We start from the raw sequence: 21,591 nt of genomic DNA, 5'->3' as shown, positions 1-21,591 counted from the left end.
GTAATTTAACCTCTGGCCTTAAACCTAGACTTCTAGGTGCCGAGTGCCTGGATCTGCACGCCCGCCAGGACTGCAGTCTTTTTCTGACCCTGTCTTATTCTGTCACTGAGGCAGAAACAGAGGCGGTCTAGGAATAAGGCCGAGTGGACGCAGATCCGGTGAGGAACGTGCAAGATCCTTGGTCAGCAAGGGGCGAGGGGACTTCCGCGCGCCGGCCGACACGTGGACCGGGCTTCCGGGAATGGGGGAGTGCAAAGGCGTCCAGGAACTATCCAGGTGCCGGGACGCTCTACATGGATCTGTCTCACGCCCCTCAAGGAGGAGCCCGGGGTGGGGGCGTGTAGAGTTGGCCCTCCGGCCTACAATAGCCCGCACCCCCGACGACCACCGCCCACCAGCTGAGATGGCGGCGCGAAAGGCATTGTGGGCAATGTAGTCCAACGCGCTGAGACGCTGCCCCTCCCAACTAGCTGCAGAGCCTGCCGCGAAGCGCAAACTTGTTTGGGGCGCGCCCCTCCGGAATGGCTAGGTTGTGCTGGGCGCGGCCCAGCACCCCGCAGCTTGAGCGTGTGCAAAGGAGGAAACCCGGGTGCAAAGAGCTAGCATGTGGGGAAACCAAAACTCACCATGATAAAGGTAATAATAATAATAGCAGTGCCCCAAATGAGCGTTTTTCTGAACCCGTCTGGCTTTTTGCTTTTTGCTCTGTGAGGGCAGCGAGCTACTTTTACCAACAGCTCCTTTATCCTTCACACTTTAGGAGGCCACTTTCCTTCTTTCACTCTGTCTGAAGCTTTAAATTGTCTCATTCATTTGTTCGTTCATTCATTTCTCTTTCTCTCTGAGGACCTTGTTTGCTAATACCCAACCTTCGGTCATCCTGCTAGTTGTCAAACCTACAGGCCTTAGGAAACTGTCAGGTTCCTATAAAACTCAAGCCCCTAACATTCTCAGACTCAGGCAGACCACTCCATCCTAACGACCCCACAAATGACCATAAAAGAATGATGGACTTCTTTAAATAGGAAAATCCGTGGGAACTTCAATTGTGACAATACAGAATTAAGTCATAGGCATAGGGCTATATAAAGGGTGACCTGGGATTTTGAGCCAAGGCTGTATGACCCCCCCCCACACACACACACTATGGCAGTCTACTAGCCCCACCTCCCTCAACCCCACCTCATTTCATACTCTCCAACAAGGTTGTATAGCACTTTTTTGGATGTCTCTATGGCTGGCTCACTCTCTTCAGTCCCACACAGCCTCAGGATAGGGACAGCTTCTCAGTAGGTGGGGTTCAGAGAGGGTAAGTTTGGCCCAGGGCCACACAGATGGTGCTACATCCAAACACAAAACCAGGATTTTGAGCTCATCCATTATGCTACCGTGTGTGTGTGTGTGTGTGTGTGTGTGTGTGTGTGTGTGTGTATGTATGTATGTATGTATGTTTTGTCTTTAATGTATGCATGTGTACCACTGTGTGATTGCAGAAATCAGAAGAAAGCTTTGAATTCCTGGAACTGGAGTTATAGATGTTTGTGAGACACCATATGGGTGCTGGGAATTGAATTTGGGTCCTCTGGAAGAGCAAGTGTTCTTAATTGCTAAGGTATCTCACTAGCCCCCTTGATGCTATTTTTGGAGAGAAGCTAGGAAGGCCAGGGATGTAGGTCAGGGGTCAAATGTTTGCCTAGCATGTACAAAGGCATGGGTTTGATTCCCAGCCCAATAAAGGGAGTGGAGTCTGGGGAGGTAGCTCTCTTGCTAGTGTTTGCTTAACATATACAATGCCTTGGTTTGTATCCCCCAGCACCATATAAACTGTGGTGGTGCACGCTTGTAATAACAGTTGTGGAGGCAGGGGATTGGAAGTTCAGGATCATTCTTGGTTACTTAGTGAGTTCAAAGCCAGCCTGAGATAAATAAATAAATAAATAAATAAATAAATAAATAAAATGAGAAGACAGGTTTGAAATGGTGTTTGTTTGTGAGGATGGGAGGTGATCTGCGTACCAAGGGGCTGGCAGGGACAGATTCCCCTGTTTTCAGTAGGGGAAACACTGAAATAAGTTGATGTTCCTTCCTTCCATTGTGAGACATTAGCCTCCTTTCACCTAGGATGTGGGGACAGGGAGGATGGCTCCTGCCATTGCATGGTTAGGCAGTGACATGCCTATCCAGAGTCTGACCCCTTCCATGTGTGAACTAATGGGAGGGTCACTTTTCCCAGGACTATATTCCTTGCACGCCCATCTCACCTCACCAAGGGTAGCGTAGGTCTTTTTGGTTGGTTTGTAATTAGAAGGTACTCATGAATTAGAGATACTTTAATGGCCCCTAATGCCCAATGGCTACTATGAGAGTGGAGCCCATGACTCTGAAGACTTTAGCTCTGCCTCTGCCCCCAAGATGATATTGAATACTGACTTTTCTGGCTTTTGACCTTCCTGATTAATGTGAACAGCTCCAGTTCAGTTCAAATGCCAGGTCCTTTCTGGGGCTTGCCCATCCTGCTTTTCCCTCTGGCTACTTTGTATGTCATCCCCAGGGCACCCTCATTTTCCTGGGGCTGGCTGTTTTGTCTGTCTTGTCTATTCCTGTGCCCATTCAGTGTGAGAAGAAAGATGTGGGCTTCTTGCTGGAACCCTAGCCTTGGAGCACAAGGGATTAGGTTCAAGTCCTGACTGCCCAGGAAGTCACTTCCTGGCACAATCACTCCTGTGCCAGGAGCCTCTTCCAGGGGCCAGAGGATCCTGACCTCCCTGTGACCAGGAGCTCAGACTCTGAGCCTTTATCCTGTTGGGTTCACCCATCAGCCTTCCTATGACCAGAGTGTGCCTAGCCTCTCATCCAGCCTTATGCTGTAGCTTCCTGTTCTCATGCTCCACCTTTCCCAGAGGGATGTGGCCGCCTCCCACCAGAGTGTAGCTAAGGATGCTTGTAGTACCTCCCTGAAGCAGAGGCCCTGGGGAGGGACCCATTGCTGAGACCAATCCCTTAACCGAGGGTAGAGGCCTGAAAGGCTGCCTTTGTCCCCCGCCCCCCCCCCCATTATTGTTTGCCGAGAAACTATTACCATTCTAGGACTGGAAGAGAGTGGCCGAGGAGGAAGGAGCCTTCTAATGGGGGGCTGTTTGGCCTCAAGAGATTAGCTGTGGGGGAAGAAAAAGGGCCAGGCCCAACAAACAGCTCCCATCCTGTTTTCCTAGGACCTGCTTCCAGAAGCTTCTGGGAAGGCCTCCAGGGCCTCCTAACCTTGGTGTTGGTGAGCAGGGCTCCCTGTGCCACAGCTCACCCGTGTCCTTCCTTGCCCCTTCCCCTCTGACATCCCCACAGATATTTCTTTCCTGGCTTATACACGTGGTGTGTGTTTATTCTAGCTGGACAGCTAGCTTCTGGACAAGGGAGTCCTGAATTTGAACCTAAGCTTGTGGATACAGAGGCCAACCTCCCCCTTGAATGGTTCTGTTCTCCGGAAGAGGTTGATGAACCTGAGATCTCTGAAGGGTTTTCCTTTAATGGCCCTTTTAAGAGAGGAAGGGGATCACAGCCCTGCACACCACCCCTTCCCTTTTGTCTCCTACAGAGCTGGGATCAGAGGCAGGAAGTCAGAATGAGGGTTGAAATCCTCTCAGGAAGCTGTGTGACCTTGGGCAAGTCCCTTCCCCTCTCTGGGCCTCAAGTGAAGATAATAATCACACCACTGCACAAGGCCACCACAGCCAGAGTCATCTAGACTCATTAAGTTTGCCGCCTTTATGGTGGGGATTTGAAGAACAGCCAGTGCCAGGCAGGGCTCCTCATGAGGCCTGAGAGCCTGGGGCAAAGGCGCCAGTAGGGAAGCTCCTCCTTGGCTGACCCTCCTCCCCCAGAGCTAGCTCCAACTCTTTCTGGGTTTCTAGGTGACTTGGCTGGCCCCTCTGGATGAGTTCTACTTTAAACCTGCAGCTGCTGCCTTCTTTGTATTGGGGGGGCTCCCACAGGGGCCCCCAGGCAGGAGCCCCCCCCTTCCCCGCCAAGCCCTGCGGGAGGGGCTGCAGTCCCCACCCCTAACGGTGCCCATGCGCCTGCCCCTTTCGTTCCTCTGATCGCTGGAACACAGATTTCAGGGCACCTGCTGTGGGCCAGGCACTGCACAGCCCCTCCTTTGGGGACACCCACAAGGCTTTTGCCCCCTCTGGGCAAACAATCATCCTTCACTATGCAGTTTTTACTAAGAGGCTCACAGAGGCTAGCTCCTATCACAGGGTCAGCAGTGCAAGAACTGAGCCAAGATTTTCTCCAGAAAGTCAGGATGCCAGGGTCCTCGAAGGAGGTGGCATGCTCCGGGCCTCCTGGGCTAGAGACGGGGGGGAGGGGCGGTTGTCGGCGGGAGGCCCATTAGCTAGCTAAGTGCTCTCTGGGAGGGGGTGCCGCGCTGCAGCAGGAGGGGGTGAGGCGAAGTGAGGGCACGCGGGTGGGGTGGGATGGAGAGAGATGGGGTGATGTTTCCTGAGCTCAGTTAAGTGCCGCAGAGGCGGGGTGGGGTACAAGGCTCTGCGTCCCCCAGCCCTGTTATCTCCGCCTTTTCCCCTTGGAGCCCTCAACGGGCTGACCTTGGCCCAACTCAAGCAGCTCTAACAACCGTCTTCCAGGTGCACCCTCAATAGCTCCGTGATCCCAAGTTGTCTCATTTTACCCAAGACCCTGGAAAAATAAAGTGCTACTGAGCCGGCCAACAAAGACCCCCCCCCCCAAATCTACTCCATCCTCTCTCCATATGCAGTCGCCGCCCCGACCGCCAGGGGGCGCCGCCGCGGGCCGGGCGGGCCCGACGCCGCGGTGGGAGGGGGCGGCACCGCCCGACGGGGCGGAGCTGAGCGGGGGCGGGGCCGGGCGCCGAGTCTCCGGTCGGTCCGGGACAGACTGGCTGGCTGGCTGGCGGGCGCTGACGCCGCGGGGCCGGAGCGGGCCGCGCGGGAGCGTGTGGAAAGAACAGCGGTGCCGTCGGTTCCTGTCGGGGCTCGGTGGGTCCCCGAGCCGCCCCTGGTTTGGCCATGGCGGGCGCCAGGCCCGGCGTCCACGCGCTGCAGCTGGAGCCGCCCACCGTGGTGGAGACCCTGCGACGCGGGAGTAAGTTTATCAAATGGGACGAGGTAAGAGCGGCTCTCCTTTGCTCTTCCCAGATCGGAGGACTCCATTCACATTCGGCTAGATGCCAGGGGACCCCCATTTCAGTGTTGCCTTACTACAGCACCCCCCTTTTCCAGCCTTGCTGAACTCCGGAAACTTGAGTCCCCTGTCGTCTCAGTAATTGAAGACTTGTGTGTGTGTGTGTGTGTGTCCCCGCAACCCAGTCCTTCAGCTGTGGTCAGTTGGGCTCTCCACTCCTTTGCATGGAGACTTTGACCCCCAGTAAATCCTGCCCCTCTTTGAACTCTCTTTCCCACCCTTTCCAGACGAATTCACGTTCTCTGATACTGGTCTGGTCCGCGGACCTCTGCGCCCGGCACTGGAGACCCACGGGATGTAGGGCATCCTTGTTCTAGGTGGGGTGCCACTGGTTTCCCCCTCCTCCCAGTGCCTCGCCTGAGCAGTTCTCTTCTGTTCATCACTTTTCACCCTGTCCTGCTTGGTACCCCTTTGCCCTGCTTCAGGATTCCAGCCAGCTTTCTATTCAGATGGGAGCACCAGGTCACCCCTTACTGGAGACTTTGTCCCTCTCCAAGTTCCTCCAATTCTGGGAACTTTGCCCCCCATTTCTTAACTTAGGGACTTTGAACCCCAATAAATCCTGGCCCCTACTTTTTACTGCTTTCCTCGATGCCCACCTGCGGATTCTTATCCGGATCGCATGTCTCACCCACGTTTTCCTATCGTTCCCTCCCCTGGCCCCTGGGCCCTTCGCTCGAGAGCCTCAACCCAGCGGCCTGAGCTTCCTTACTGTTCCTTCCCAGTAGGGCTATAGGCCTGGAAGACGCTAGGTTTTTCCGGCTGGGTGGGGCATGAGTGGGAACTAAGGGAAGGGAGTGGGGGCGTGGCCTTAGCTGCAGGTGTGCTGGGCAAGGGGTTGCCTGGGCACTCCAGCTGCCCCAGGAGACCCCTTCCCCCAGGCCAGCCTAAAGGGAAAAGTTTCTCCTTTCCTTGCAGTGTGATAAACCCAAATAAGGAAGTGGAAACAGGGAGAGGGCCTGGGGTGGGGTGGGGGTGCTGTACACAGTTTGGGACTGAAGAGTCAGAAGCCTGGATGGCCTTTAGAAGTTAGACCCCTGGGGAAGGTTCTGTGGGGGCTCTAGGGACAGTACTTACAAATCTCCCCCTCTCTAGGACTACTGGGGGTTGTGTAGTCAGACCCAGGGGCAAGGTTGGGAATTTCCTGGAGAGGTTGGGTCTCTTTGTCTCCCATTAGGGTAGAAGGACCATACATTCAAAAGGTTTAGGGACCTGTGTCCCTGGATCAGCTGCTATCCTTCTGTAAACCAAGACTACATGGGTGGGGCTGTGCAATTCTCTGTCTTCCAACTGATGTCTCAGATGGCTGTGAGGTTGTTGCTGAAACCAAGAGCTGGGCCCCTGCAGGGATCTTGGGATGTTTCTCAGGTCCCAGGACTTTGCAAGTATAACCCTGCAAATCCTGGCTCCTCAGTTTCCTCCTTTGTAAAATGAAGATGATGACAGGGTATACCTCACAGGGCTTTGGAAAGCCTGAAGGGATGTTGTTGAAATTCAGGGAGTAGAACTGGACATGGTTCACATTTGGAGCTGTGGGCCTGGGAGTGCACTGTTGGTGGCAGGATTGTCTGAAAACAGCAATGTGGGGGGTGGGAATCCTCTTTTGGCTCAAGGGGAGTTCTGTTGGCTGGAGTATAAGCCTTTGCTGGTCCTGAGCATATGAGTAGCTCTGGGCATCAGTGACTGGGTCCTTTTCAGAAAATACACATATTCCTGATATCCTACCCTCCTGTCAGTCATCTTAGAGCTGTTAGAGAGAAGGGGAAACCTGCTTCGTCCTCCTGAAGGGGCTGGAAGCTCTTTTATAACATGGGGTGATGCTGAAGGCTTTAAGGCAGATCTAAAGGTGACCAGTTGCTATGAGGCATCAAGGGACACTGGCAGGCTTTAGATCCAGGCTCCCAGTCCCCTGCTTTCATACAGTAGTATGCTTATGTAAGGGGGCTGTGGAGCCTTCTGGAGAAACCGAAGTTCAGATGGGTTCCTGGGGGCCTCCACAGCAGTTTCAGAGGTAGAGAAGAAAGGAAAGCTCAGGGAAGGGTGATGGGAACCGAGTAGCTTGGTGCCCAGTAGGATAGAATCTCATGGAAAGGTGAAGCTGGGGAGGAGTGTTGGGGGCTGAGCCTGAAATGCCATGCTGAGGACTTGTCTTCATCTCCAGGGACTCCTGGAGGCCGGAGGAGCTTCTTGTTGCTCACTAGTACAAACCAGCTCGAATAGATCAAGAACCAAGCCTGCCCCTGCTCTTATTCCCTGATCCTTGTCCTCTATGCTACCCTCAGGAGGCCTCCAGTCGGAACCTGGTGACCCTGCGTGTGGATCCCAATGGTTTCTTCTTGTACTGGACAGGACCCAACATGGTGAGGGTGTGCTGATGCTGCTGACTCAGGCCTAGGTCCTACACAAGAGCCCTGCCTAGCTCCCTTGTCTTGGGGGTGAGACCTAGCTAGGAGTTAGGCATTCCTCAGCTTGGGTAGGGAGAATAAGGACACAAACCTTGACTCTGGTTTCCCTAGGAGGTGGACACGCTGGACATCAGCTCCATCAGGGACACACGGACAGGTCGTTATGCCCGCCTGCCCAAGGTGAGAGAAGAGGCCTGGTACTGATGCGACCAAGGTTGTCAGGGGAAGGTACCCCTTATTCTCACCCTTGGCTTTCATTACACAGGACCCCAAGATTCGAGAAGTACTGGGCTTTGGGGGCCCTGATACCCGGCTGGAGGAGAAGCTGATGACAGTGGTGGCTGGGCCAGACCCAGTAAACACCACATTCTTGAACTTCATGGCCGTTCAGGATGACACAGTCAAGGTGGGCGGGGTCAAGAGACAACCCAGGAAAGCAGATGCTTCATTGAAAGACATCACGTAGCCCAGGCTGGTCTCAAACTCAAGGAAATACCTGTCTAAGTTTCTCAACTGCTGGGATTACAGGCGTGAGCCACCACTCCCAGTTTTGTCCTAATATTCTATAACCAGACCCTGTTGCAGATGTGCGCTATGGCTGGGCCAGCCCCTCAGTCCTCTCCTCTTTGTGCTAACTCCCAGGTCTGGTCGGAGGAGTTGTTCAAATTGGCTATGAACATACTGGCTCAGAACGCCTCCCGGAACACCTTCCTGCGGAAAGCGTGAGCCGTGGGTCACCCTGGGGAGCATTGGGGGTTCAGCTGCCCAGTCCCAAGATCTGACCTTCATACCTGCCTCCTCAGATACACAAAGCTGAAGCTGCAGGTGAACCAGGATGGAAGGATTCCGGTCAAGAAGTGAGCCCCCCTTTCCCCTCAGCATCTTCTCTCCTGCCCTGACCTTGGTGATCTTTGCCCCCCAACTGACCCTGACCCCTCCCGCCTGCATCAGCATTCTGAAGATGTTCTCAGCAGACAAGAAGCGGGTGGAGACTGCACTGGAGTCCTGTGGCCTCAACTTCAACCGGGTGTGTGGGGCCAGTGCCAGGGTGAGGGTGGGGCAGGATGGGGTGTCATGGTAGGGGCCCACTTTATGGAACTGGCTGTCATGGGTTCTCACCCCATACTCCTCACCCTCAGAGTGAGTCCATCCGGCCTGATGAGTTTTCCTTGGAAATCTTTGAGCGATTCTTGAACAAGTTGTGTCTGCGACCAGATATTGACAAGATCCTGCTTGAGATGTAAGTGGCCTGGCGAGGGGCTCCCATAGGCTGGGCTCTGCCTCTGGCTTCTGGCCCAGTGAAAAGTGGTGTATGGTTGGGCAGGTTCGTAGGTGTCAGAGTAAGAAAGGGGGGACCTCCATAGGATGCTCCTGTGGTCTCTAGAGCTCTGTGCCGTGCCTTTGTCACAGGTGGCTTAGTCGGCCCACTCAGGATGAGAACCAAGGGGCTCAGACATGTTATGGGACCTGCTTGAGCCAGCACAATGTGGGAAGCCAGAGCCAAGATTGGTCCTGGGGTCTAGAGGCTTAGAGTGGTGGGTTGAGCATTTAGCAGCTTCTAAAGCCCTGGTGAATGCTGATGCTACTCCATCTTGTGTCTGATACTGTTTGGTCAGGACAGTGGACAGAGAAACTGAGGCCCACAATACCAGTCTGTGGCTGTTGAAGTTAGGTCTCCCAGTGGGTGAGGGCTTAGCACGAGGTGGGAGCTGAGGCTACAGCCTGACGCAGCTTCTGGGCCCCTCCAGAGGTGCCAAGGGCAAGCCGTACCTCACTCTGGAGCAGCTCATGGACTTTATTAACCAGAAGCAAAGAGACCCAAGGCTCAATGAAGTGCTGTATCCGCCGCTGCGCCCCTCGCAGGCTCGGTTGCTCATCGAGAAGTATGAGCCTAACCAACAGTTCCTGGAACGAGGTAAGTGACTGGTAGCAGTGGGAGAGTGTGGGTGGGACAAGCCAAGCTCAGCTGACCTGTTGGCACCCATCCCCAGACCAGATGTCTATGGAGGGCTTTAGCCGCTACCTAGGAGGAGAGGAGAACGGCATCCTGCCGCTGGAGGCCCTGGATCTGAGCATGGACATGACGCAGCCACTGAGTGCATATTTCATCAATTCTTCACACAATACCTATCTCACAGGCAAGTGAGAGAGGGCAGGGAGAGAAGACAGCCACGTCCTCTGTCCTCACACTGCTTCTTCGTTGAGGAGAGCTTTCAACTTGATCATTCATGGGCCAACACTGGAGAAGGGCCAGGGGACAGCCACCTGTCCCAGAATCAGTGTCTCTGTGGGCTGTCCCTTATGGGTGGGTATCTTGAAGTATCCCTGAGGAGGAGCTGAGAGCATATCTGTTGGCATTGTGCAGGCGTAGCCTGGACAGATATCTGGGCAGGAGATAGATGGCTTTAGAAGTAAAAAAAAAAAAAAAAAAAAAAGGGATGGGGGTGGGGAGTGTGACTCAGGGATAGAGCGCTAGCTTAGCATGTGCATAGCCCAGGAAAAGCAAGGAAGAAGCCAGGTGTACGGGGAACTTGGGCCAAGGGGCAAGTACCCAGAAGGAGAGGGCTAATGAGAGAAAGCCAGGAAGGGGAAACGTCAGTGTGAGTGGTAGGCAGGTTCTTTGGAGAGCCTGAAGAAGAGAAAGCACTAGAACCTGGCAGGTTGTCGTAAGTTCTGTGAAGGTTGGGTTGGAGATAGGGAGGGACTGTGGTTCCCTAGGCAGGTGGTGAGGCTGCTGCAGGCTAGAAATGGGTGGCAGGAATAGACATAGTAGACACCAGTTAGGTTCTAGGGAGCTCTGGAAAGTGTTGGGGATTCCATAGTTCAGGGTGGTAGGGCATTGCTGGGTAGTTTTATGTGAGAGAATGTGAGGAGCCAGCTGGTTGTGCAAATGCTACTGTATGCCTACTCTGCTCCTACCTGGTGAATACCAGGGACTGGGGTTTAGGATGTCTGCCCTTTCCTGAGGGCTTCTGGGGTAGATGGTGCTGACTCCACACTGAGTGGAGAAGTAACAGCTGGTCAGAGTGTACCGCTCTGGAGTTGGGCTGTGTCAGGGGTCTGTCTGTCTCCAATATGGGACCAATTCTCCGTGGAATGGGGCAGCCAGTGGGTAGTGACACAGTCTCTCACCTGCAGCGGGCCAGCTGGCTGGAACATCGTCCGTGGAGATGTACCGCCAGGTGCTGCTGTGGGGCTGCCGCTGTGTGGAGCTGGATGTATGGAAGGGACGGCCACCAGAGGAAGAACCCTTCATTACCCATGGTTTCACCATGACCACTGAGGTGCCATTACGTGATGTGCTTGAGGCCATCGCTGAGACAGCTTTCAAGACCTCACCCTACCCTGTCATCCTCTCCTTTGAGAACCATGTGGACTCGTGAGTGGGCCTGCCCTGGGAATCTCTAGAGGCCTCTAATGGAGGCCCTCCAGATGGACCCTAACACAGCCCTCCTTTCATGCTTTTATTACCTCTGAACCTGAACTGCCTCAGTTTCCCCTGGGAACCTCTGACCTCTGACCCTGTCCTCACAGGGCAAAGCAGCAGGCCAAGATGGCTGAGTACTGCCGTTCTATTTTTGGGGATGCACTGCTCATTGACCCACTGGATAAGTATCCGGTATGGGGGGCTTGGAGCTGAGGCAGGGTATCTGGGGCTGAAAGGTGATTGCCTAGGTCCTGACTTGTCCACACTGCCCAGCTATCTGCGGGCGTCCCCCTGCCTAGTCCACAGGACCTGATGGGCCGTATCCTAGTGAAAAATAAGAAGCGACATCGTCCCAGTGCAGGCATCCCCGATAGCTCAGTTCGCAAGAGGCCACTGGAGCAGAGCAACTCAGCCCTGAGTGAGAGCTCAGCCACCACAGAGCCCTCTTCACCACAGCTTGGTATGGCCAGGCCTGACCTCCAGCCCAGATCCTAACACAGACTTAACCTCTCACCCCAATGTCTCCATTACCCCAGTCCCTGACTTCTTCCTTACCACCTCTCAGCTGAGTGGTGACCTTTCAGCCCAGATTTCCAACTGGTCACTGCTGCCTGGCCAGGGTAGGGCTTTGGATTCTGACCTTTGACCTCAGTGAATTTCTTCCTTCAGGCCCCTGACACTTGACCTATAACTTCCACTGATGCTGCTCATCCAGCTCCTTAAAATTTCAGCTAACCTTTGCCTTGTCACTCTGTTGAGGTCCCTCATCACATGACTCTTAACTGCTCACCACCCCATTATCCCACTGGGTATGGCTGTTGCTCAACTCCACTTGCAGCCCAGCCACGTTACCATGTACCTGGCTGTTCAGTTTTAGTCCCCTGATGTATATAACTCTGACCTATGTATGACCCCTCTGAACAACCACCAACTTTAATGCCATCCAGACTCAAACCCCTTCCTTCTCCCCAAGCTGTATTTCTCTAAGATGGCATCCTGACTCCCCCTGCCCACACCCCCCTCCAATACAACCACAGGCTTCCTCAGCATCAGCCCGTGGTCCTGACCTTTGACCCTTGTTCCTTGTACAGGGTCCCCCAGCTCAGACAGCTGCCCTGGCCTAAGCAATGGGGAGGAGGTGGGACTTGAGAAGACCAGCCTGGAGCCCCAGAAGTCTCTGGGTGAGGAAGGCCTCAACCGGGGACCTAATGTTCTCATACCTGCTGACCGAGAGGATGAGGAAGAAGATGAAGAAGAAGAGGAAACAACAGATCCAAAAAAACCCACTACTGATGAGGTCAGGACCACAGGCGGGTGGAAGAGGGCGGTGTTTGCTGCGCACCTGCTGGGTAACAGCCATTGTGCTGGTCATTTGCTCTCCTAGAGCTTGATCCCTAGTTTAAGTAAGTGTGCAAATGAGCCTACAAGTTAGGGTGCAAGGCCAAGGAAATAGTTTCCCTAGTACAAGCATCTGCCTCCACATGCTTGTCCTTACATACATAAATAATAAATAATAAAATGTAATAACACTAGCTAGCTGGGCGTGATGGCGCATGCCTTTAATCTCAGTATTGGGAGGCAGAGGCAGGCAGATCTCTGAGTTTGAGCCCAGCCTAGTCTATCTACATAGTGAGTTCTAGACTAGCAAGTACAACATAGAAACCCTGTCTCGAAATAAACAAATAAAAATAAATTTTTAAAAAAGTATTAGGGCATAGGACTGGTAAGGGAATAGTACCTACCACACATGCCTAGTGACCTGAGTTTGATACCGAGAACCAAAGGCAGAAGGAAGGGGCGAATTCTTTAAAGCTGTCCTCCGATGAGTGTGCACACAGGGGCAGCGAGAACCCACACTTACAGACTCTCTGCCCTGGCAGGGAGGTTGCGTCAGACAGACCTGAAGAGGTGGGACTAGCTTGTACTAAGGCCCTGTGGCAGGAGAAACCAGTGTAAGAGGCGAGTGTTGAGAGGAATACTGGAAAGTAGAGGTAACAGAAAGGTCACTATCAAGGTCACTATCAAGGTATCTTGCAGGAAGCTTCTGGGCAGTATGACTACAGGTGTGGGAAAGGGCTAGCCCCCTTTTTGTGGGGGCAAGTAAGGAACATCTGGCACCATTGACCTTGGGCTTGGGCGCCACAGGGCACAGCCAGCAGTGAGGTCAATGCCACTGAGGAGATGTCGACACTTGTCAACTACGTTGAACCTGTCAAGTTCAAGTCTTTTGAGGCTGCTCGAAGTAAGTGGGGATGGGTGACTGGGAGCTGGCCATGCCAGGCCCTGCCAGGCCTTATACTTTCCCTCCACCACCCACAGAAAGGAACAAGTGCTTCGAGATGTCATCCTTTGTGGAGACTAAGGCCATGGAGCAGCTGACGAAGAGTCCCATGGAGTTTGTGGAGTATCCTCTCCAGGCACTGGGGCTGGCACTGTAGGGCCAGGCAGGGACTTGCAGAAGCCATCTGCATGGGGTCATCAGTAGGTTGAGGTGGGGAGGCTTGGGAATGGCATGGGTGGCTTTGCTGGGAGTAGACTTCCAGGAACATGGAGATGGGGCCTGAGGCAGAGGCTGGCAGAAGATGGTCAATTGTTCCCTTATGGCCTTGACCACCAACTCCAGATACAACAAACAGCAACTTAGCCGCATCTATCCCAAGGGTACCCGTGTGGATTCTTCCAACTATATGCCTCAGCTCTTTTGGAACGTGGGTTGCCAGCTTGTTGCCCTCAACTTCCAGACCTTGGGTGAGCTCTGGCCCTCTGTCTTAGGTTTTTGTTGCTGGGGTAAAACAATGTGACCAAAAGTAACTTGGGAAGGAAGGGCTTCACTCCATCTACAGCTTACAAGTCTATCATCCAGGGAAGCCAGGCCAGGGACTGGAGCAGAAGCTGTGCAGGAATGCAGCTTCCTGGCTTGCTTGGCTTGCTCACCGCACTTTCTTACAGCACCTAGGACCACCACAAAGGGCTGAGCCCTCCCATATCAATTAATCAGTTAATCATTAATCAGTAAAAAGGCCAATCTCAATTGAGGTTCCCTCTTCCAAAATGATCATAGTTGGGATCAAGTTGACATAAAACTCCTTGACCCTGACTTCTGATTTTACCTAATCCTAGGTCCCAAAATTTAACCCTGACTTTATCTGGTGCCCTGACCTTGACTGACTCTGTGGACCCTCACCTATCTAGTTCTTGAATCTGGACCCTCAAATCCATTTGATATTATCACTGGTCTTGGACCTTGAACTCCGGATGACCTCCACTAGGCCATTTAACTGACCCTGCCTGTGTTGCCTACAGACATGCCAATGCAGCTCAACGCAGGCGTGTTTGAGTACAATGGGCGCAGTGGGTACTTGCTGAAGCCTGAGTTCATGCGGCGGCCGGACAAGTCTTTTGACCCCTTCACTGAGGTCATTGTAGATGGCATAGTGGCCAACGCCTTGCGGGTCAAGGTGGGTTCTAAGGGATTGGGCCTAGGGTGTTCTGAGGGCAAGATACACAGCAGCTGCTTTACTTACCTTCCTGGGCTGTCCACCCCAGGTGATTTCAGGGCAGTTCCTGTCAGACAGGAAGGTGGGTATCTATGTCGAAGTGGACATGTTTGGTCTCCCAGTTGACACGAGGCGCAAATATCGTACAAGGACATCTCAGGGGAATTCATTCAACCCTGTGTGGGATGAAGAGCCCTTTGACTTCCCGAAGGTGAGTCCACTCTGGCAGGCCAACCTTACTTGCCAGAAAGCAGGGACCAGGACCCCTGGTAATCAGAAAGTGGGAAGGGCAAGTGACCTTCCAGGCCCTGCATGTCCTATGGTCAGGCTTGGGTTCCCTGTCCTCTCTTGAGTGACAGAGGGGATAAGGAGAGACAAGGACTGTAGGGTAGGGATGGTGACAACATTGTCCTGTCTTACATTGTTCCTGTTTCTTCCCCACATGAGGAACAGGCACTGCCTGCCTCATCTCCAAGACAGGAAGCACTTGCCAGAGACCACAGCTCCAAGCTTACACCCGACTCCTTTGGTCCCATTGGAATGTGACCTCTACTTTTGACCTGGTTAAACTGTGTCCTGAATTTATACACATGGCTCAGTACAGTTGCTAAGCAGGCCACAATGTGACCTGTCCTATCTTGTCCTGTGGATGGCCCTGAGGGCTTCTGGCTGCCTGTGCTGGGCTTCTGTGTTCTGAGGGTGAACCCTAGGAGGCTGTGGTATGGTAGTCCTGGCTGTGCCCCATAGCTCAGCAGTCTGGATCCCACAGGTTGTGCTGCCCACGCTGGCCTCACTTCGCATTGCAGCCTTTGAGGAGGGTGGCAGATTTGTTGGGCACCGAATCCTGCCAGTTTCTGCCATCCGCTCAGGTGAGTGCTTGGGCTTTGGGTAGCACTGAGTTGGCTTGGGAATTTGGCTAGGCCTAGCTGATCTTGCCCTCCTGCCCGCCTAGGATACCACTATGTCTGCCTGCGAAATGAGGCCAACCAGCCATTGTGCCTGCCTGCCCTGCTTATCTACACTGAAGCTTCTGACTATATCCCAGATGACCACCAGGGTGAGATGGGGTAGTAGGCCAGGACAGGAACCAGAGGGTGGGAGCTGGGCTTGGACATGGTTGAACCAGGTGCCCTAGTTCAAGTGGGGTCAGACTTCCCAGCCTTGGAGTCCTGTGCTGGCAGAAAGAGTGTGGCCTGGAATTTGGTCTGAAGACTGGGCCTTCTGCTTCCTCTAGACTATGCAGAGGCCCTGATTAACCCCATCAAGCATGTCAGCCTAATGGACCAGCGGGCCAAGCAGCTGGCTGCTCTCATTGGGGAGAGTGAGGTGAGTGGCCATCAGTGGAGATGGGCAGGGCTAGGCTTACCTTGACATTGGGGACCAGTGGACAACTCTTCACAGTACCCCTAGCTCCCAGCCCTGCCATCTGATACCTCTCTCCAAACTAAGCTGTTAAGTATCTTACTGCAGACCCTAGTTTCCTTTCTCAATAGCCCAGCTCATGCCTGCAAAACCTGCTCCCCTTTATGGGTTCTTACGTCTCATTCAAACCTGGAAGTGATGTCAAGTGGCTGCTAAGTGCCAGCTTGCCACCAGGCCCCATGTGAGGTCAGTCACATCCTTGGCTCATTGCTATGTCCCTCACAGAGATGGGACACTGAGGCTGTGGAAAGTGGCTCAACTTATGCAGCCTGGTTGGGCTTCCAGCCTATTCATTGCCCCTACAGCTTGACCTTCCTCCCATGTTGCACTAGCAGGAGATTTAGATGGCTTGCAGTGGGCGTGAGGGCTGTGGGTTTTTGCTTTTGTGTGTAAATATTATTGTATGTGTTCATGTACAGGTGGTTTTCCACCCTTTTTTCTCAGGTAGGGTCTCTCACTGAACCAGTCTAAGAATCTGCCTGTCTTTGCCCATCCTGGCACTGGGATAATAGACATGAGATCTGACTGCAGGCCCTCATGCTTTTATGGCAAGCACTTTACTAGTCAGTCAGTTTTCCCAACCCCTTACCTCCTTTCCTCCAGTACTGGATAAGGATAAGCTCCAGTTTTACGCAGGCCAGGTAAATAAATGCTCTACTACTGACCTGTACCCTCAGCTCAGCTGTGGACTCTTGGAAGAGGATGTACTCATTTGCATTGATTTGGGTTGTGTCTAGACTAGAGTTTCTCAAGCTTTAGGTGGAGTAAAAAGCTTGGCTATACAGGCACTGGGGCATTGGAAGGCAGGGAAACCATGAGGAGGTAGTGGCTTCAGTGGGGAGGCGCCAGGAGCAGAGGTTCAGCCACATGTCCTGACCCGGTCCCCATGGGGCCTGTGGCGGCCAGGAAAGAAATGACTGCAATTAGGGCTGTGAGGAGCTGTTAGTCGAAGAGACTGGTGCCCGCTCTGCCATTGCTTCCTCTGCTGATTAAATCAGAGCTGAGCATCCAGGAGGAGGACAAACCACCAGGCAAGGGTGGGAGGGACACAGAGGAGGACTTTTGGGGCCAGGCCAGGCTTTTCCAGAATTATCTGGGAATTGTTGAAGACATGTAATGACCTGGTAGCACACAGCCTTTCTGGCTGGTGTGGACTAGGGTCCAGGGGTACCTATTGTTTATCTCTTTATCGTGCGGGCAGAGGGAGCTGATGGGGCATATGGCATCCAGAGGTGAAAGGACCCCGAGATGGAGAAAACATTTTTGGAAAAGCGTTTCTCTCTTGCAGGCTCAGGCCAGTACAGAGACATATCAGGAGACGCAGTCTCAACAGCCAGGGTCACAGCTCTTGCCCAATCCCACACCTAACCCACTGGATGCCTCACCTCGATGGCCCCAAGGTCCTACCACCTCCCCCACTAGCACGTCCCTCAGTAGCCCAGGTAAGGGGAAGCCTGTCCTGAGTGGGCCAAGGGGAGCTATCTGTTGCTAGACTGCCTACCTTCTCACCAAAGCCTCTGCTCTCCAGGGCAGCGAGATGATTTGATTGCCAGCATACTCTCTGGTAAGGGGCACAGCCTGATGGGGGTAGGGCCACCTGGAGGGCATCTACCCCACCCTGTTCAGCCATGCCCAACCCGTCTCACCAGCTATCCTGCCTCCTTTGCTTGCTACCAACACCTCTCCCTTGCAGAGGTGACCCCTACCCCTCTGGAGGAGCTCCGAAACCATAAGGCTATGGTGAAGCTCCGGAGCCGACAGGAACGAGACTTGAGAGAGCTGCATAAAAAGCACCAGCGCAAGGCCATGGCCCTCACCCGCCGTCTGGATGGCTTGGCCCAGGCCCGGGCTGAGAGCAAGTGCCGGTCCTCCTCCAGCGCCCTGTGAGTGCCCTGCAGCCTATTGCCCTGTGTTGTGTGCTGACAGGAATATTGGAGGGAGGTGCGTGTGTGGCTCTCCATGCTGGGTGGGCATGCTTGAATGACAGGAAGGTGGAGGTAGGTTCCCATACTGGTCCTCACTCTTCCCTGGGAGTAACGCCTCCTCCAAAGGATGCCAAGAAGCAGGAACACATCACCTGTGTGGAACTAACGGTACAGCTGTACAGCTGCTGGCCCCTGCTGGTCCTCTTGATTTGCATAGTAGACCTCACCTGGCTGTTTGCCTGCCGCAGCCTGCTGGCATGAGCCCTGCTGTAACTGTATTAGGCCCGGAACCTGGCACAATTGAGAAGGTTCTCCCTAACAGGGGCAGAGCCACCAATACAGAGGACATTAAGGAGGAGGAAGAGGAGGCCAGGCAGCATCGAGAGTTCCAGAATCCACAGGTACAGAGCCTGCTGGAGTTGAGACAGGCCCAGGCAGATGCAGAAACCGAGCGGAGGCTGGAGCACCTGAGACAGGTGAGAGGGGCCTGTGGTGTAGGCAAGGAGAGCCAGCTTCCTGGGTAGACCTGTCAGCCCTGTGTTACCTGCTGGCTGGCTGCCTGTGTCCCCAGGCTCAGCAGCGGCTCAGGGAGGTTGTCCTGGATGCACACACAACCCAGTTGAAGAGACTGAAGGAGCTGAATGAAAGGTAAAGACAAGGTTCTGTGTGAGTGCGGTGGGACTCTGGTGCCAGGAGTCCTGCCTCTGATCCCCTCCTGTCCCGCCTTGCTGCTCCAGGGAGAAGAAGGAGCTTCAAAAGATCCTGGACAGGAAGCGCAACAATAGTATCTCAGAGGCCAAGACAAGAGAGAAACATAAGAAGGAGGTGTAAGTGTATTGGGCCTGGGAGCCACTGGGTGAGGGGAGGCAGGGAGGGAGCCTAGGCACTGAGCCATCCCTTTCACCTCTGCAGGGAACTAACAGAGATTAATCGGCGGCATATCACTGAGTCAGTCAACTCCATCAGACGGGTGAGTGGGCCCCGCCTTTCTTCCTTCACTCATCAAAAACTCAGCTCTTCCAAGCCTGGCTCGGTGCCACATTGCTCTCCAAAAGCTCCTAACGCCTTTCCTCCAGGGACTGTACCGACGGCCTCTGGTGCCTGCATCACGTCTGACACCTTTAGTGTCCTTGGGAGCCCTGTTCCCCCCTCCCTCATTTCAGTGTGTCCCCCTTCCCCCCCCCCCCGTCTTGCCCCTCCCTCAGCTGAACTCTTGCCCTTCCTTGCAGCTGGAAGAGGCCCAGAAGCAGCGCCATGAGCGCCTCATGGCAGGGCAGCAGCAAGTGCTTCAGCAGCTAGTAGAAGAGGAGCCCAAGGTGAGGCCTGGGAGGAGGCAGGCAGGTGGGTAGTACAGGAGCTGGGCAGCTTGGCCCCTCTGGGACACTCATCCTTTTGCAGCTGCTGGCCCAACTGACCCAGGAGTGTCAGGAACATCGTGACAGGTTGCCCCAGGAGATCCGCCGATGTCTGCTGGGCGAGACATCAGAGGGGCTGGGAGATGGCCCCCTGGTGGCTTGTGCCAGCAATGGTCATGCACCTGGGAGTGGTGGGCACCTGTCCAGCGCTGACTCGGAGAGCCAGGAAGAAAACACCCAGCTTTAAACTGGCTGAGCAAGAGGTGGCCACTGGACTGGGGTGGGCACTGGGCAGTGGGTACAAGACACTACTGTTTTGTTTTTTAACATTTTATCTTTAGAAATTTTATTTTTTTAAAATCTGAGACAAATGCCTCACACTAACTCCATTTTCTTGGGGCCTTTTCAGTCCTCAGCCTCTCCTTCTAACCTCAGGCCTAGGAAAAGGGCTGGGCTTATACACCATAACACTCACCCAAGATGGGTGTTCCCCCACTCCCAAGGAGCAGTAGATGGAACCCTGGAGCTCTGGGAAGCAGAGGCAACCCTTTATACTTGGGAATTTTTTACGTGAATAAAAATGGACTTCAGGGACCCTGTGTACGGTGTGGTGTGGATAAAAACATCCCAGGCTCCAGCTCTGGTACTGCCATTGTCTCTGGCACCTCAGTTTCCTCACTTGTAAAATGGGGTTGTGCCATTGTAGTCAGACTCCTAGCAAAAAGTCTCAAGGTTTGAACTTAGCTGCCCAAAGTCTTTGGTGACCTTATTCCCTGCCAGAGATAGCTCTGAACTCTCTACCCTGGGCCCCTAGATTCCATAGCCCTTTTAGTCTCCTCTCTCTTAGTTTCTCCCTGTGTCTTTGCTCAGGCTCAGACCTTGTTTCAGGAAGTCTTCCTTGCCCTCCTTCCTGTTGCCTGATATGACCCAAGCTCCCAGTATCTTCTGCCAGGGCTACGGAGGGCATGACACAGGGATGGAGTTGTCACATTGGGAAGGGTCCATGGCTTTTAGGATAAAGGAAGCTGGCAGTCTTAAGGGTTGTTGCCGGCAGGGGCTATGATACTCTGTGGATACCCTGAGGCCCCCTCACCCCTGTGAGGGAGATGTTTTGCCTGTTTTACAGATACGGAAACAGGCCCTGAATGGAAGCTGTGTCGTATACTGGGCCATAGCTAAGTGGAGACCTGCCAGGAGGCAGGATGGCCTGCATGCTGGTCCTGTGCTAGACGGTCTTCACCAGCCTGGAGGACCTGCTCCAAGCCTGGAACCAGCCAGGAACACCAGAGACCCTGTGGCAAGAGAATGAGCCAGGCCCTCCAGCTGAGGCAGGCTGGCATTTCTTCAAGGCCTCTCCCTGCTTCCTGGAGGTTGGGGACTGGCTGCTCCCTCCAGAGGAAGGCAGCCTCTTATCTGGGCTTATCTCCTGCCAATGAAGTCTTTGCTTTGTTTTTGTTGCAGCCCCAGGCAAACAGACTGGGTAGGAAGGCCAGAGAAACTGGGTAGCCAGGGTTGGGCTTCTCAGGGCTAAGGTCTCTGCTGTTTCTGAGATTGAGATTCGTACCATTGCCCAAGCCACCTTCATTAGTCTGTGTCCTGTTCCCAGGTCTGCCACTTTTCTGTATTCCATGTCTCCATGTCTCGTACTGCTGACTGGCTGACCTCCATTTCCCCCAAACACTCTGGGCTGGGATCCCCAAAATAAGCTAACTTCCAATATCCTGGTATATCCTGCTGAGAGTGACAGTCCCAGATACAGCCTCACTTTCAAGCCTGACCTACTCCTTGAGGCCCTGCCATTGGGGCCGCCCCCTCCCATGTTCCGGGAAGCAAGGTTGTGGCGCAACTTATCTGCATATCCAGCGCAAAGCACTGGCCTGGGCTATAGGGGCGCCAATAAATCTCTGAACTGAGCTCTGGGCCCTGCTCCAGGTCCCCATGAGAAGCTTCTCCGTTCCCTAGCGATCGTGTCGCCCCGCCCAGCGTGCCCCGCCAGGTCCCTGAGCAGCACAGGCCCCAGGCCGGTCACACAGTAGCTGCTCACAAGGACTGACCCAAATAGGAGCAAATGACCCCCCCCCCGCCCCTGGGGAGCCGCGGCATGGTTTGCCGAGAGCTGAGTTCCGGCGGCCGGCTGGGCTGCAGTTCCCAATTTACCATATTAGAGATAAGGGCCTGGCAGTCCCAGGGGTCCAGCCAGGATCTGCTCCCTTACCATCATCACTAAGCCTAGCAGCTGGGATCCGCTGGTTGCCTCGATTTCTTGGCCTCAGTCCTTAGAGCCTGTTTCCCTTACGGGTAAAAGGAGTCGCTTAAAACTATCAGAAATAATAGTTCGGTTTGCGG

The 21,591-nt window shown here is 54.0% G+C and overlaps 1 protein-coding gene across 2 annotated transcripts; it reads left to right on the top strand.

The window, feature by feature from the left end:
- Positions 1 to 4,891: 4,891 nt before the first annotated feature.
- Positions 4,892 to 21,158, top strand: Plcb3 (phospholipase C beta 3). Of its 2 annotated transcripts, XM_051193796.1 has the most exons (32): positions 4,892 to 5,138; positions 7,497 to 7,574; positions 7,731 to 7,799; positions 7,885 to 8,025; positions 8,262 to 8,341; positions 8,423 to 8,476; positions 8,571 to 8,646; positions 8,759 to 8,859; positions 9,368 to 9,534; positions 9,611 to 9,757; positions 10,758 to 10,998; positions 11,154 to 11,238; positions 11,320 to 11,506; positions 12,138 to 12,343; positions 13,192 to 13,288; positions 13,366 to 13,450; positions 13,670 to 13,794; positions 14,350 to 14,504; positions 14,593 to 14,754; positions 15,313 to 15,412; positions 15,496 to 15,600; positions 15,778 to 15,869; positions 17,254 to 17,407; positions 17,494 to 17,529; positions 17,659 to 17,848; positions 18,213 to 18,366; positions 18,462 to 18,538; positions 18,628 to 18,717; positions 18,803 to 18,860; positions 19,120 to 19,206; positions 19,289 to 19,508; positions 20,372 to 21,158. In XM_051193796.1, exons 1-31 carry the CDS (start codon positions 5,040 to 5,042, stop codon positions 19,490 to 19,492), a joined length of 3,702 nt encoding a protein of 1,233 aa, XP_051049753.1. In that variant the 5' UTR covers positions 4,892 to 5,039; the 3' UTR covers positions 19,493 to 19,508; positions 20,372 to 21,158. The 2 variants fall into 2 exon arrangements, with proteins under 2 accessions (XP_051049753.1, XP_051049750.1); XM_051193793.1 differs by lacking the exon at positions 20,372 to 21,158 and having other exon boundaries at positions 19,289 to 19,839.
- Positions 21,159 to 21,591: the final 433 nt, after the last annotated feature.

This window comes from Phodopus roborovskii, unplaced genomic scaffold (genome assembly GCF_943737965.1).
Source record: "Phodopus roborovskii unplaced genomic scaffold, PHOROB, whole genome shotgun sequence".
NCBI lineage: Eukaryota > Metazoa > Chordata > Mammalia > Rodentia > Cricetidae > Phodopus > Phodopus roborovskii.
This window is presented reverse-complemented; position numbering and strand designations above follow the sequence as displayed.

Coding starts and splice junctions, on each gene's coding strand:
- Plcb3 (XM_051193796.1), top strand. CDS start 5,040: ATGGCGGGCGCCAGGCCCGGCGTCCACGCGCTGCAGCTGGAGCCGCCC. Junction 7,575..7,730: donor ACTGGACAGGACCCAACATG/GTGAGGGTGTGC, acceptor TGGTTTCCCTAG/GAGGTGGACACGCTGGACAT. Junction 8,647..8,758: donor GTGGCCTCAACTTCAACCGG/GTGTGTGGGGCC, acceptor CCTCACCCTCAG/AGTGAGTCCATCCGGCCTGA.